This window comes from Salmo trutta, chromosome 15, assembly GCF_901001165.1.
Source record: "Salmo trutta chromosome 15, fSalTru1.1, whole genome shotgun sequence".
NCBI classification, from domain to species: Eukaryota; Metazoa; Chordata; class Actinopteri; order Salmoniformes; family Salmonidae; genus Salmo; species Salmo trutta.
In genome coordinates, this window is record NC_042971.1 from 20,582,949 (window position 1) to 20,596,327 (window position 13,379).

Genomic DNA, 13,379 nt, shown 5'->3' on the forward strand with positions numbered 1-13,379 from the left:
GCTACAGCATATAGACAATTCTGTGCTTCCAACTTTGTGGCAACAGTTTGGGGAAGGCCCTTTCCTGTTTCAGCATGACAATGCCCCTGTGCACAAAGCGAGGTCCATACAGAAATGGTTTGTTGAGATCGGTTTGGAAGAACTTGACTGACCTGCACAGCGCCCTGACCTCAATCCCAGCGAAAACCTTTAGGATGAATTGGAATGCTGACTGCAAGCCAGGCCTAATCGTCCAACATCAGTGTCCAACATCTAGTGGAAAACCCTCCCAGAAGAGTGGAGGTTGTTATAGCAGCAAAGGGGAGACCAACTCCATACTAATGCCCATGATTTTGGAATTTGTTGTTCGACGAGCAGGTGTCCACGTAGTGCATCTTCCCCATGCATTCGTTCCTATCCCTTTGCTCTCTGCTTATTCGGCAGGGAGCAAAAGAGTGCTGATTCTGCCTTTTATCAAACTAGTACGCCTGAAGAATTTGTCTTCCGTTATCACCAGTCAGTGTTACGCAGGAGCCACTAGTATGGCTGCCATAGAATAATATGTTATGCAAGTTTGATGTGGTGCAAATGTTCTGATCCTTGTTGATGGAGAATAATTGTATTTTGCAAACATGACAATTCTCACTATATCAACTTAATTTACACAGTGATGTGTACAGTATGATTATTTTGTGTCGAGTGAAAGTATGTAGACTTGACCTTATGATCGCAATTTAAAATGAACTGTTGGCTTTAATCATCATCTTCAGATGAACTCCCCCACCCGGAGGCAAACCTCATGAAAAAAGTTATGAGCACTTTGTTTAAACAGTCATCATAAGCTGTAGTACATGTTTTCTACAGATTCAGTTGGAAACCATGTAAACAAGTACCATTTAATTCCCATACCCAATGTGTCTCACCAAAGCAGTGCAACTCTCAGCAGCTCTGAAGATGATGCAGGTTTCTTTTGTAGAAGAGGCTTCAAACACTGTTCTACACAATGTTACACCCACTGTTCTACACACTATTACACCCACTGTTCTACACAATGTTACACCCACTGTTCTACACATGGTTACACCCACTGTTCTACACACTATTACACCCACTGTTCTACACACTATTACACCCACTGTTCTACACACGGTCACACTCACTGTTCTACACACTATTACACCCACTGTTCTCACACTATTACACCCACTGTTCTACACACGGTCACACTCACTGTTCTACACACTATTACACCCACTGTTCTACACACGGTCACACTCACTGTTCTCACACTATTACACCCACTGTTCTACACACTATTACACCCACTGTTCTACACACGGTCACACTCACTGTTCTACACACTATTACACCCACTGTTCTACACACTGTTACACCCACTGTTCTACACACGGTCACACTCACTGTTCTACACACTATTACACCCACTGTTCTACACATGGTTACACCCACTGTTCTACACACTATTACACCCACTGTTCTACACACTATTACACCCACTGTTCTACACACGGTTACACCCACTGTTCTACACACGGTTACACCCACTGTTCTACACACGGTTACACCCACTGTTCTACACACGGTTACACCCACTGTTCTACACACGGTTACACCCACTGTTCTACACACGGTTACACCCACTGTTCTACATACTATTACACCCACTGTTCTACACACGGTTACACCCACTGTTCTACACACGGTTACACCCACTGTTCTACACACGGTTACACCCACTGTTCTACACACGGTTACACCCACTGTTCTACACACTATTACACCCACTGTTCTACACACGGTTACACCCACTGTTCTACACACGGTTACACCCACTGTTCTACACACGGTTACACCCACTGTTCTACACACGGTCACACTCACTGTTCTACACACTATTACACCCACTGTTCTACACACGGTTACACCCACTGTTCTACACAGTTACGCCCACCACTTATGGTTGAGAAGGATCAGGCTGAATTTGGAGCTGCTCTGGTCTGCCCTTGCAATGTTCTCGTAATCTTTATCAAGAGGGTGGAGTTTGCCTGGCGTGTTGGACAAATCTCCATTAAAGGTTCTCTTACATCCTGGAATATGCCTATGTTTTATCTGAACGCTCTTTTTCACGTGGCCACTTTTTTCAGTAGTGCGTTATAGTGCGTTATCACACAATGCAACATTTTAGTTCCTTGAGTATAATTGATTAAGCCATAGTTATGAAACATATCTGTGAAATGTTAATCGATTTAAAACGTCTCTTTTAAATTGCATTCCAATATTCCAAATCAAAGCGCATACTGTAACAGAACCTATAGCAAGTGAGGTTGGAAATGTACCAGTGTCCATCTAACACATTTTTGGTCCCGCTTTATTTGAAGTGCATCTTACGAAGGCTTCATAAAACCTTATAGGCTTCAAAAGCACTACATAGATGCTTCACAAATCATCTATAACTGTATATAATACTCTCTAAAGAACCACAATTTATTTGTTCACATGTATTAATCCTTTATAGAGCATGAAAAACGGTTATAGATTAACTGTAACTTATTTATGTAGTGCTTATAAAGCCTATACAAATGCTTTATAAAGCCTTCATAAGATACACTTCCAATAAAGCGGGACCACATTTTTTAAAGAACCTTCAGAATCTCCTTTAGATAGATAAGATGGCCTCTTCAGTTTTCCATATACGTAAGATAGCCTCTTTGAAGCGTTAAACTCCAGATAGAAAGCAACACGTTTGGCACCATTTGCAATCATCTCGTCAACCTATTTAACATCATGTCCCACAAATGGTGTTGCCTGTTTGTCACCTCACTCGAATATTGATTTCATAAGAAACTCTGTCCATCAACTCTCTCCCATCTTACCTCTGTGAACGAGGGCAATGGACATGGGCATTTCCTATTTTTTTACTTTGGTCTTTGTTTTCCTTGTGTAAAGATTGGGAAAGTGAATGCAAATTAAATGTGCACTCGTAAGTACCTTCAAGGATCAAAAAGAGAAATCCTCCTGAGGGATTGTCAGAAAGAGATTGGGAATTAATTTGCTCTCATTCAGTATTTTCCCTTAAATGTCCACCCCACACCACTGACATGTGGATGACTTAATAGCTTAATTGTATTTAATCACTCAAATGTCAGTGAAAAGGTGTTATTTTTTATTTCTCAATTATGACAAGAACAGACCCCAAAAGAGGGCAAATGTATTTCTGAGCATGTTGGTTATTCTTTTCTATAGTTTTTGATAAGATACTTTATTTTTCTAATGTACATTTTCAATGGCAGGTTGACAGATTGCTTAATCAGGTGATTTGTTGATGAATGGATTACATGACTTGCCTGACTCCTGTCAAACTCAAGTAAGACTCATGTCATGTGGGCTCATGATCTTTTAAGTGAGATTAAAGTCACTGTTATGGATGTCTAAATTATCAGTGTGTTCGATGCATCACTGTTTGCATTGTGAGCAGGCACCATGGAAAATTTCCGCTCTCGGAACAGGTGTCTCTGAAAACACACACAATCAATGTTTGGGGCCCATTTTCAAGCACATGCTTTGCAAAAAGGCAATTCAAGTCACATGAATATGGACTCATAAAAACACTTTCAGATCTAATGGTGTGTAAAGGGGTATTTCACCACTTTTAAACTAATCCATTATCTCCCGCACCATACCACTACATATGCGAAAAATACTATTTTTTAACGTTATGTAGTTAAAAAAGGTAAGAAAAAATGTCCTACGAAATTTCAGTGATTTTCAAGAACAGTAACGACTTTCAACCCAGGGGGAGGTTGTTTGCCCACTCTCTATGTAGTCGTGACTCTCATCATTTTTGATAATGACTGATTTAAATTAAGACCCAGCATAAGTGGTTGTGGAGATTGAACCCACAACCACCTGGGCTGTAATATGTGAGGAGTGTTACTACTCAGATACACAATTTTTCAATTCTTAATTGTTATTATTGATGATTGTTGATCGTAGTTATTCAGCACCTGTTTCACTAGAGATTATTTGGTGAGGTGGTGACCTGGCATACTGATATGGCATACTGAATTGTCTCACTGCTCATTCCAAAATTGTCTTTAAGTAGCTGGGGATTTTGGAAGTGCCGGTTAGTTCCCAACACTCTCCCTGTCTGTGACACACAAAACTCTCACTCTCTCACACAGAGCTATTCACTTCTCTCTCACACACACACTCCTGGGCACACACACACTTACATTTACGGTTGTGGTCCCTCAGACGCACATTTTCTCTTTCACTCCACAGCTTGCACGCACATGCACACGCACACGCACACACACTTAGGTATTTTCTGCAATATCTCTCTCTTTCTACCCTTTCTCTCACACACACGGCAGAGCCACCTTCCTGCTGACAGATGGATGGGGACTAATAGCATAATTAAGTAACCGCACCGGTGGTTCCTGTTTACTGCTCGGTTGCTAAGCAGTGACATCAGCTGATCCCTCCTCCTTCCTCACTAATACCTCCCTCCCTCCCTTACACACACACACACACACACACACACACACACACACACACACAGCTGCAGATAGGGTGTAGAGGTAGAGGGAGAGAGGGATGTAGAGAGAGAGAGCACTGTAGAGAGTGCAGGCAGGCAAGCAGCAGTGTGTGTTAGGCAGACCGACAGCATGGTTAGAGCTTGCAGGGTGGACCAGCCACGGCTCTCCATGTAGCCCAGTGCAGCGCAGGCTAGAAGGGGGGAGTCCGAGGCGCCACCAGGACCTACTCATCTCACTCACAGCCAGGAGCTCTCTCTCCACTGGGGCTACAGGCTTTTTCTTTAGGGATAGACTTCAGAGGAACAACTTAAAAAGAGAAAAACATTCCATAAAAATGTTGTCTGGCTGGCTTTGGTGTTATTAGTTTACTTTTCGAGAAGCCTTTTTTTGTGTTTTGTGAGGCAGCTGGGGAATTGTTATTGTTTTGACTGGGTCTTGACTGGGCTGGGTGGGAGCTCCAAGGGATCGCATGCATGACACAACGCAAAGGCGAGAAGACCACCATCAGCATCCAGGAGCACATGGCCATTGATGTGTGCCCTGGCCCCATCCAGCCCATCAAGCAGATCTCTGACTACTTCCCCCGCTACCCGCGGGGTCTCCCCCCCACAGTACCCCCCGCACTCATCCGGGCTAGCTCGCTGCGCTCCTCCTCGGCCAGCCACAACTCTGGGGATGACCCGGCATGCTCCCACACCGATGACGACCCGGGCCGGGCCTTTGGCGGCGCTGCAGCAACCGGCAAGAAGGAGGAGGAGCCGGACATGGAAGGCTATGACTCTGACGACTCAAGTGAGTAGAGACAATTTCTCTCTCGTTTTTGTCCTCTTCTTCTTCCTTCGATCCTTTCTTCAATGTCTGGTTGCCGAGTAACCGTCAGGTGTGGCTGAGTCTTTTTTACCTCTTCCTTTTCTCTCACTCTCTCCTCCTTTTTCTTCTATAGTACCTGTGGTTGCTGTGGGCCGGTGTGTCTGTGCGTCTTCCTCTCTGTGGCGTAGCTAACTCTCTGACTGTTGAGAGCCAACTGTTGCTGTCGCAGAGCGGCTGTTGCTTCCCCTTCCTGCTTGCAACATTACACTCATACACTCCTACACTATAGACTCCCGTTGTACCATAAGCACAGGTCTTTTTTTATACCAGCATAAGAAGTGATGTGATTATGCATGTGATGATTAAAGGCTGGGCTCATATCCCTGTTTTGTGCCGAGGCTTCTCAGCTGGGTGATTCATGCCTTCTCTGACTAGCTTTAAATTAGCAGGCAGGATATATGCAGTGGGCTCCGGTCGGATTTGTGGGCGTGCTGTTGAGTCTCGGCAAGAGGGCTGTTTACATCCACACGCGAGCAGCCGGCCAAACAGCGAGGCTGGCAGGCTCCTGTTGTGTGTGTCTGTGTGCTTCTGCATGTGACACGTATGAGCTATTAGTATATGTGTGTGCACGCATGTGCAAGCTACTGTTGTGTGTGTGAGACATGCGTGCATCTGCCCCAGTCTGGTCACTGTTGTCGCCGGCCAAGGCAATGCACCTTCTTTGACAAGTACATTTCTTTATTTCTTGTGTCTTACAGTGAGTGGTTGTCGTGGAACCTACTGCTGGCATGCTCTAATAGCAAAACCCTTATAAGAGCACTGATCACTATTGACAACGTTTAACAGAAGCTTCCCTGTTGATGACTGTGCGGGCTGATGTGTGAGTGTCACCTAAGCATGTCACTCTTACAGCATTTTGCAATGGTCTCCAGATCAGTTTTCAATTTCTTCCAATTTCTCTCCAATGGGTGCCAATGGGCCTTTTCAACACTATAGTGAATACAGGTTAGTGTGACAGCAGGGCAGTCCACTAAAGGTTTAATCCATACAAAGTGAAGTGCTCTGTTGGAACGCAGAGGTCTTAGGGCTGCCCTGCCTATCCTATAATCCTGCACCGAATTGGGGGATGGAATGGCAATGCCACAAAGTGGGTGGAATAGACCAGTTTTGACAGATGTTGAACTATGCCCTTGTGGACAGTGCAAAGCTCTCTTATGGAGAGGAGACAGGAACATGAAGTTGCACTCAATTTGAAAGTAGCCCTGATCTGAAGTGGAATCAAGCCCTTCTTCATCTGTTATATAATGGTTTACATTGTCGAGGACAAAATAATTTGTACATTTACAGTATGGCGAAAACAACTAGGGCTAGTAATGTTTAAGTGCAATAGTGAGTGTAGGTTGGATACAGGCTGTAAAGCAATGCCAGGTCCAAGTACCTTTGACAATACACTAGATAGACAACCAGTAGTATTGGTATGGTATGTGGTATTGCGGTAGGAGGAGGATGTTTCAAGGTAGGAGGTATTGCGGCTGAGATCATATGCGTTAGTCTGTTGCTGTATGCATTTGGAACCATTAGATCTGTCTTGGACAGAATGGTAGAAACCTATCAGTGCTCCATCATGGCCAACAGTGGGATAGAGGTTATAAGCTATTGCTAATATTATATACCTCATCTACTGCTGTACGAACTTGGAACAATTCAATCTTAATGTCTTGGACAGAATGGAGAAATGTATTAGCCTGTGCTACTACTTCATCCCGAGTGCACTGGGCCAGAACACTTGTGTTGAAGCAGACGTTTTCTAGCCACAATCCTCCTAGCCACAATCCTCCTGGGCACCGTTTTACTGAGGAAGCATAAGGAAGCACACATTAGCAACATGGAGGAGCAAATTAATTGTAATCAAGCTGTGTGATATGTGCAGTACAAATAGGGCAATTAGAAAGACACATTTGCAGCAACACGTGATTGGCTCAGAAACCCACAATGAAGGAGTCATACGATACGTCTTACAAGAAACTGGACTACCTCGGATAATGAAGGTAGGAGGTAGTTGAAATGCAGAAGGTGTGTTTCTTTTGGCAAGATGTTGCCCTTGATGCTTTCTCACTTCAATATTTAACTAATGTCTCACCACCACCACTGCTTATAAACTTAGCAAAAAAAGAAACGTCCTCTCACTGTCAACTGCGTTTGTGTAAATATTTGTATGAACATAACATTCAACAACTGAGACATAAACTGAATAAGTTCCTCAGACATGTGACTAAAATAAATTGAATAATGTGTCCCTGAACAAAGGAGGGGTCAAAATCAAAAGTAACAGTCAGTATCTGGTGTGGCCACCAGCTGCATTAAGTACTGCAGTGCATCTCCTCCTCATGGACTGCACCAGATTTGCCAGTTCTTGCTGTGAGATGTTACCCCACTCTTCCACCAAGGCACCTGCAAGTTGCCAGACATTTCTGGGGAGAATGGCCCTAGCCCTCACCCTCCAATCCATCAGGTCCCAGACGTGCTCAATGGGATTGAGATCCAGGCTCTTCGCTGGCCATGGCAGAACACTGACATTCCTGTCTTGCAGGAAATCACGCATAAAACAAGCAGAATGACTGGTGGCATTGTCATGCTGGATGGTCATGTCAGGATGAGCCTGCAGGAAGGGTACCACATGAGGGAGGAGGATGTGTTCTCTGTAACGCACAGCATTGAGATTGCCTGCAATGACAACAAGCTCAGTCCGACGATGCTGTGACACACCGCCCCAGACCACAACTATCCCGCTCCAGAGTACAGGCCTCGGTGTAACGCTCATTCCTTCGACGATGAACGCGAATCCGACCATAACCCCTGGTGAGTCAAAACCGCGACTCGTCAGTGAAGAGCACTTTTTGCCAGTCCTGTCTGGTCCAGCGACGGTGGGTTTGTGCCCATAGGCAACGTTGATGCCGGTGAGGATCTGCTTTACAACAGGCCTACAAGCTCTCAGTCCAGCCTCTCTCAGCCTGTTGCGGACAGTCTGAGCACTGATGGAGGGATTGTGCATTCCTGGTGTAACTCGGGCAGTTGTTGTTGCCATCCTGTACCTGTCCCACAGGTGTGATGTTCGGATGTACCGATCAGCTGTCCGTCCTGTCTCCCTGTAGCGCTGTCTTAGGCGTCTCACAGTATGGACATTGCAATTTATTTCCCCCGGCTACATCTGCAGTCCTCATGCCTCCTTGCAGCATGCCTAAGGTACATTCACACAGATGAGCAGGGACGCTGGGAATCTTTCTTTTGTGTTTTTCAGAGTCAGTAGAAATTCGAACCATAGGAATGTTGAGGGAATTATTTTATTAACACTTCTTCATGTGCCATTGAAACCAGTGGGTAATTTTTCTCATATCAACTTTCTTTAGTTGTCCAGCAGCCAAAGCCACAATCCTAGTCATATTGGCAACCCATGCTCTTTCAACATTTAAAAAATGATGTTCCTTTCTGTCAAATCAAACCTCTCGCATTTGTAGTGTGCTTTTGAGTACGTTTTTTTCCCACTAATTGCATTTTGGAAAATGTGCAGCCTACTGCTGTGTGCATTGCTGCGCTTATAATGTGAAGAAATAATAGTTTGTCAACATTTTAAGTTAAACGTAGATTATTATTTTTCACATTTAGCAGATGCTCTTATCCAGAGCGACTTACAGGAACAATAGGGTTATGTGCCTTGCGCAAGGGCATGTCAGCAGATTTTTCTCCTAGTCAGCTCAAGGATTCGAACCAGCACCTTTTTGGTTACTGGCCCAACGCTCTTAAACACTTTGTTACTTGCATCAGCCTCATTGCTTTAACATTTTTTTCATGTACAATAGTTCTATGAATTTGGGATCTTTCCTCCCACAACTTTCTGTTCCAGCGTCTGTTTGGATGATATTCCTCGTACAGAATGACAAGCTGACCAATAGAATATGTCAACTTTTATACTATGGGGGGGTAGTAGAATGACATAGGCTAGTGCTTTTGCTTGGCGTTAATCATCTAGTTGGCTGAGGAAAAGTACGTCTGGACGGTTCTTCTAACATCTTCAATGTGCACCCCGGAATTGACGCGCGCCGTTCTGTCCCCCGATGTCTCTTTCTTCACTTGTATTTTGGTGCTGCCAGGCCTGTGATAAGGAGGCGACCAGAGAGCCATGTGAGTGAAAGATGCTTCAGAGCACGGCGATTGGCCGTAGGGAGAAAGTAATTATAATTATTATATTCAGCCCGAGGGCACAATGGCCACTTTGGCCGCAGGGCATGGATTTGTTTTCTTCTCGGCATTACAGCAACACAAGCGGGCATTGAAGGCCTGCTGCCCGGTTAAATTAGGGAAATTCGAGGCCTGCGCCCGGTTAAATTGTGTTTGAGAGCATTTTTTTTTACTCTAAATTGTTAAATGAGTGAGAAATAGATGTCATTGTTGCAATAGTTTGTGAGTGGGCAACATATACTATCATCTTAAATTTACATGTTGAATTATTTCGGCAAATAAACTTTTATATTAGCTAATTTCCCTAATATGGACAGTTTGTTCCTACTGTACCTTACCAGGTTGCATTTTCACCCCATAAAATTGAGTTGAATTACACCATCTTTTTACCCCAGATTGCTGATTTTAGTATAAAGGTTTACAGTCATCACGATGACATAAGAATGATTGCTTTAAACAGATTAATATCTTTGGTTTTGTACCATTGATTTTGTGTGCGCATGACTCTATAAAAGTTGCTGGCAACACACCAATATACGGATTTGACAGTCAAACTAACAGTTAAATAACAGCCAACCTTTGTCACTGTTGATATCCTATGCCGTGTTGTGATTTGTTGAAGTTAACTTATAGAAAAAGTGGTTTGTTCCCTTTTACATGATGGCAGCCTTCTGAAATCAATATCCGACATTCCAAATGACAGATAAAAGCCTTCTACAAGTTCTCATCTAACCAACCATGTGTAGGTTATTCCAAATTTCCGTGTTGGCTTTGAATAGTGTTAGTTTAAACAGCACTACACCCAAATGTATGCCCCCCATACTATTTATTTCAGCGTGATACCGATGGAAATGATTAACAAAAAAAGTGTTGCATTACACTTACCGATTTGGCGACCCACTTGAATCAAAATGCAACACTTTAAAATGTAGCTGTCTTCTAGAAATTGATGTACACATTTTTCCCAGATTCCGTGTGTTTTTTGAGCTTTGTAAATGTTTTTTTAGGACGTACAACCTTAGCTCCCCCTTCGTGCATAATTTAATATATATACACTGCTCAAAAAAATAAAGGGAACACTTAAACAACACAATGTAACTCCAAGTCAATCACACTTCTGTGAAATCAAACTGTCCACTTAGGAAGCAACACTGATTGACAATACATTTCACATGCTGTTGTGCAAATGGAATAGACAACAGGTGGAAATTATAGGCAATTAGCAAGACACCCCCAATAAAGGAGTGGTTCTGCAGGTGGTGACAACAGACCACTTCTCAGTTTCTATGCTTCCTGGCTGATGTTTTGGTCATTTTGAATGCTGGCCGTGCTTTCACTCTAGTGGTAGCATGAGACGGAGTCTACAACCCACACAAGTGGCTCAGGTAGTGCAGCTCATCCAGGATGGCACATCAATGCGAGCTGTGGCAAGAAGGTTTGCTGTGTCTGTCAGCGTAGTGTCCAGAGCATGGAGGTGCTACCAGGAGACAGGCCAGTACATCAGGAGACGTGGAGGAGGCCGTAGGAGGGCAACAACCCAGCAGCAGGACCGCTACCTCTGCCTTTGTGCAAGGAGGAGCAGGAGGAGCACTGCCAGAGCCCTGCAAAATGACCTCCAGCAGGCCACAAATGTGCATGTGTCTGCTCAAACGGTCAGAAACAGACTCCATGAGGGTGGTATGAGGGCCCGACATCCACAGGTGGTGGTTGTGCTTACAGCCCAACACCGTGCAGGACGTTTGGCATTTGCCAGAGAACACCAAGATTGGCAAATTCGCCACTGGCGCCCTGTGCTCTTCACAGATGAAAGCAGGTTCACACTGAGCACGTGACAGATGTGACAGAGTCTGGAGATGCCATGGAAAACGTTCTGCTGCCTGCAACATCCTCCAGCATGACCGGTTTGGCGGTGGGTCAGTCATGGTGTGGGGTGGCATTTCTTTGGGGGGCCGCACAGCCCTCCATGTGCTCGCCAGAGGTAGCCTGACTGCCATTAGGTACCGAGATGAGATCCTCAGACCCCTTGTGAGACCATATGCTGGTGCGGTTGGCCCTGGGTTCCTCCTAATGCAAGACAATGCTAGACCTCATGTGGCTGGAGTGTGTCAGCAGTTCCTGCAAGAGGAAGGCATTGATGCTATGGACTGGCCCGCCCGTTCCCCAGACCTGAATCCAATTGAGCACATCTGGGACATCATGTCTCGCTCCATCCACCAACGCCACATTGCACCACAGACTGTCCAGGAGTTGGCGGATGCTTTAGTCCAGGTCTGGGAGGAGATCCCTCAGAAGACCATCCGCCACCTCATCAGGAGCATGCCCAGGCGTTGTAGGGAGGTCATACAGGCACGTGGAGGCCACACACACTATTGAGCCTCATTTTTACTTGTTTTAAGGACATTACATCAAAGTTGGATCAGCCTGTAGTGTGGTTTTCCACTTTAATTTGGAGTGTGACTCCAAATCCAGACCTCCATGGGTTGATAAATTGGATTTCCATTGATTATTTTTGTGTGATTTTGTTGTCAGCACATTCAACTATGTAAAGGAAAAAGTATTTAATAAGATTATTTCATTCATTCAGATCTATGATGTGTTGTTTAAGTGTTCCCTTTATTTTTTTGAGCAGTATATATATATATATATATATATATATATATATATATATATATATATATATATATATATATATATATATATATATATATATATATATAAATAAATAAATAAATATATAAATACTTATTTCCCTCATTAAAATGCAAATCAATTTATAACATTTCTGACATGCGTTTTTCTGGATATTTCTGTTGTTATTCTGCCTCTCACTGTTCAAATAAACCTACCATTAAAATTATAGACTGATTCTTTCTTTGTCAGTGGGCAAACGTACAAAATCAGCAGAGGATCAAATACCTTTTCCCCCCACTGTACACAGGCAGTTAGGAAAGCTAAGGCTAGCTTTTTCAAACAGAAATTTGCATCCTGTAGTACAAATTCAAAAAAGTTCTGGGACACTGTAAAGTCCATGGAGGATAAGAGCACCTCCTCCCAGATGCCCACTGCTCTGAGGCTAGGAAACACTGTTACCACCGATAAATACACTTTAATTGAGAATTTCAATAAGTATTTCTCTACGGCTGGCCATGCTTAACACCTGGCTACCCCTACCCCGGTCAACTGCCCGGCACCCTCCACAGCAACCCGCCCAAGCCCCCACCATTTCTCCTTCACCCAAATCCAGATAGCTGATGTTCTGAAAGAGCTGCAAAATCTGGACCCCTACAAATCAGCCGGGCTAGACAATCTGACCATCTCTTTCTAAAATTATCTGCCGAATTTGTTGCAACCCCTATTACTAGTCTGTTCAACCTCTCTTTCGTATCGTCTGAGATTCCCAAAGATTGGAAAGCTTCCGCGGTCATCCCCCTCTTCAAATGGGGTGACACCCTTGACCCAAACTGCTACAGACCTATATCTATCCTACCCTGTCTTTCTAAGGTCTTCGAAAGCCAAGTTAACAAACAGATTACCGACCATTTCGAATCCCACCGTACCTTCTCCGCTATGCAATCTGGATTCAGAGCTGGTCATGGTCATATCATAACTGCCATCGATAAGAGACATTACTGTGCAGCCGTATTCATCGACCTTGCCAAGGCTTTCGACTCTGTCAATCACCACATTCTTATTGGCAGACTCGACAGCCTTGGTTCCTCAAATGATTGCCTCGCCTGGTTTACCAACTACTTCTCTTATAGAGTTCAGTGTGTCAAATCGGCGGGCCTGTTGTCC

At 44.1% G+C, this 13,379-nt stretch overlaps 1 protein-coding gene across 2 annotated transcripts in view; it reads left to right on the plus strand.

Annotated features, from left to right (window-relative positions):
- LOC115148600 (double C2-like domain-containing protein beta) overlaps positions 1 to 13,379 on the plus strand; it is a 363,678-nt gene that overhangs the window by 194,691 nt on the left and 155,608 nt on the right. For both annotated transcript variants that reach the window (XM_029690640.1, XM_029690641.1), the window contains one exon: positions 5,151 to 5,330. In XM_029690640.1, the coding sequence (XP_029546500.1) occupies positions 5,151 to 5,330 (180 nt within the window). The remainder of the gene's footprint in view (positions 1 to 5,150; positions 5,331 to 13,379) is intronic.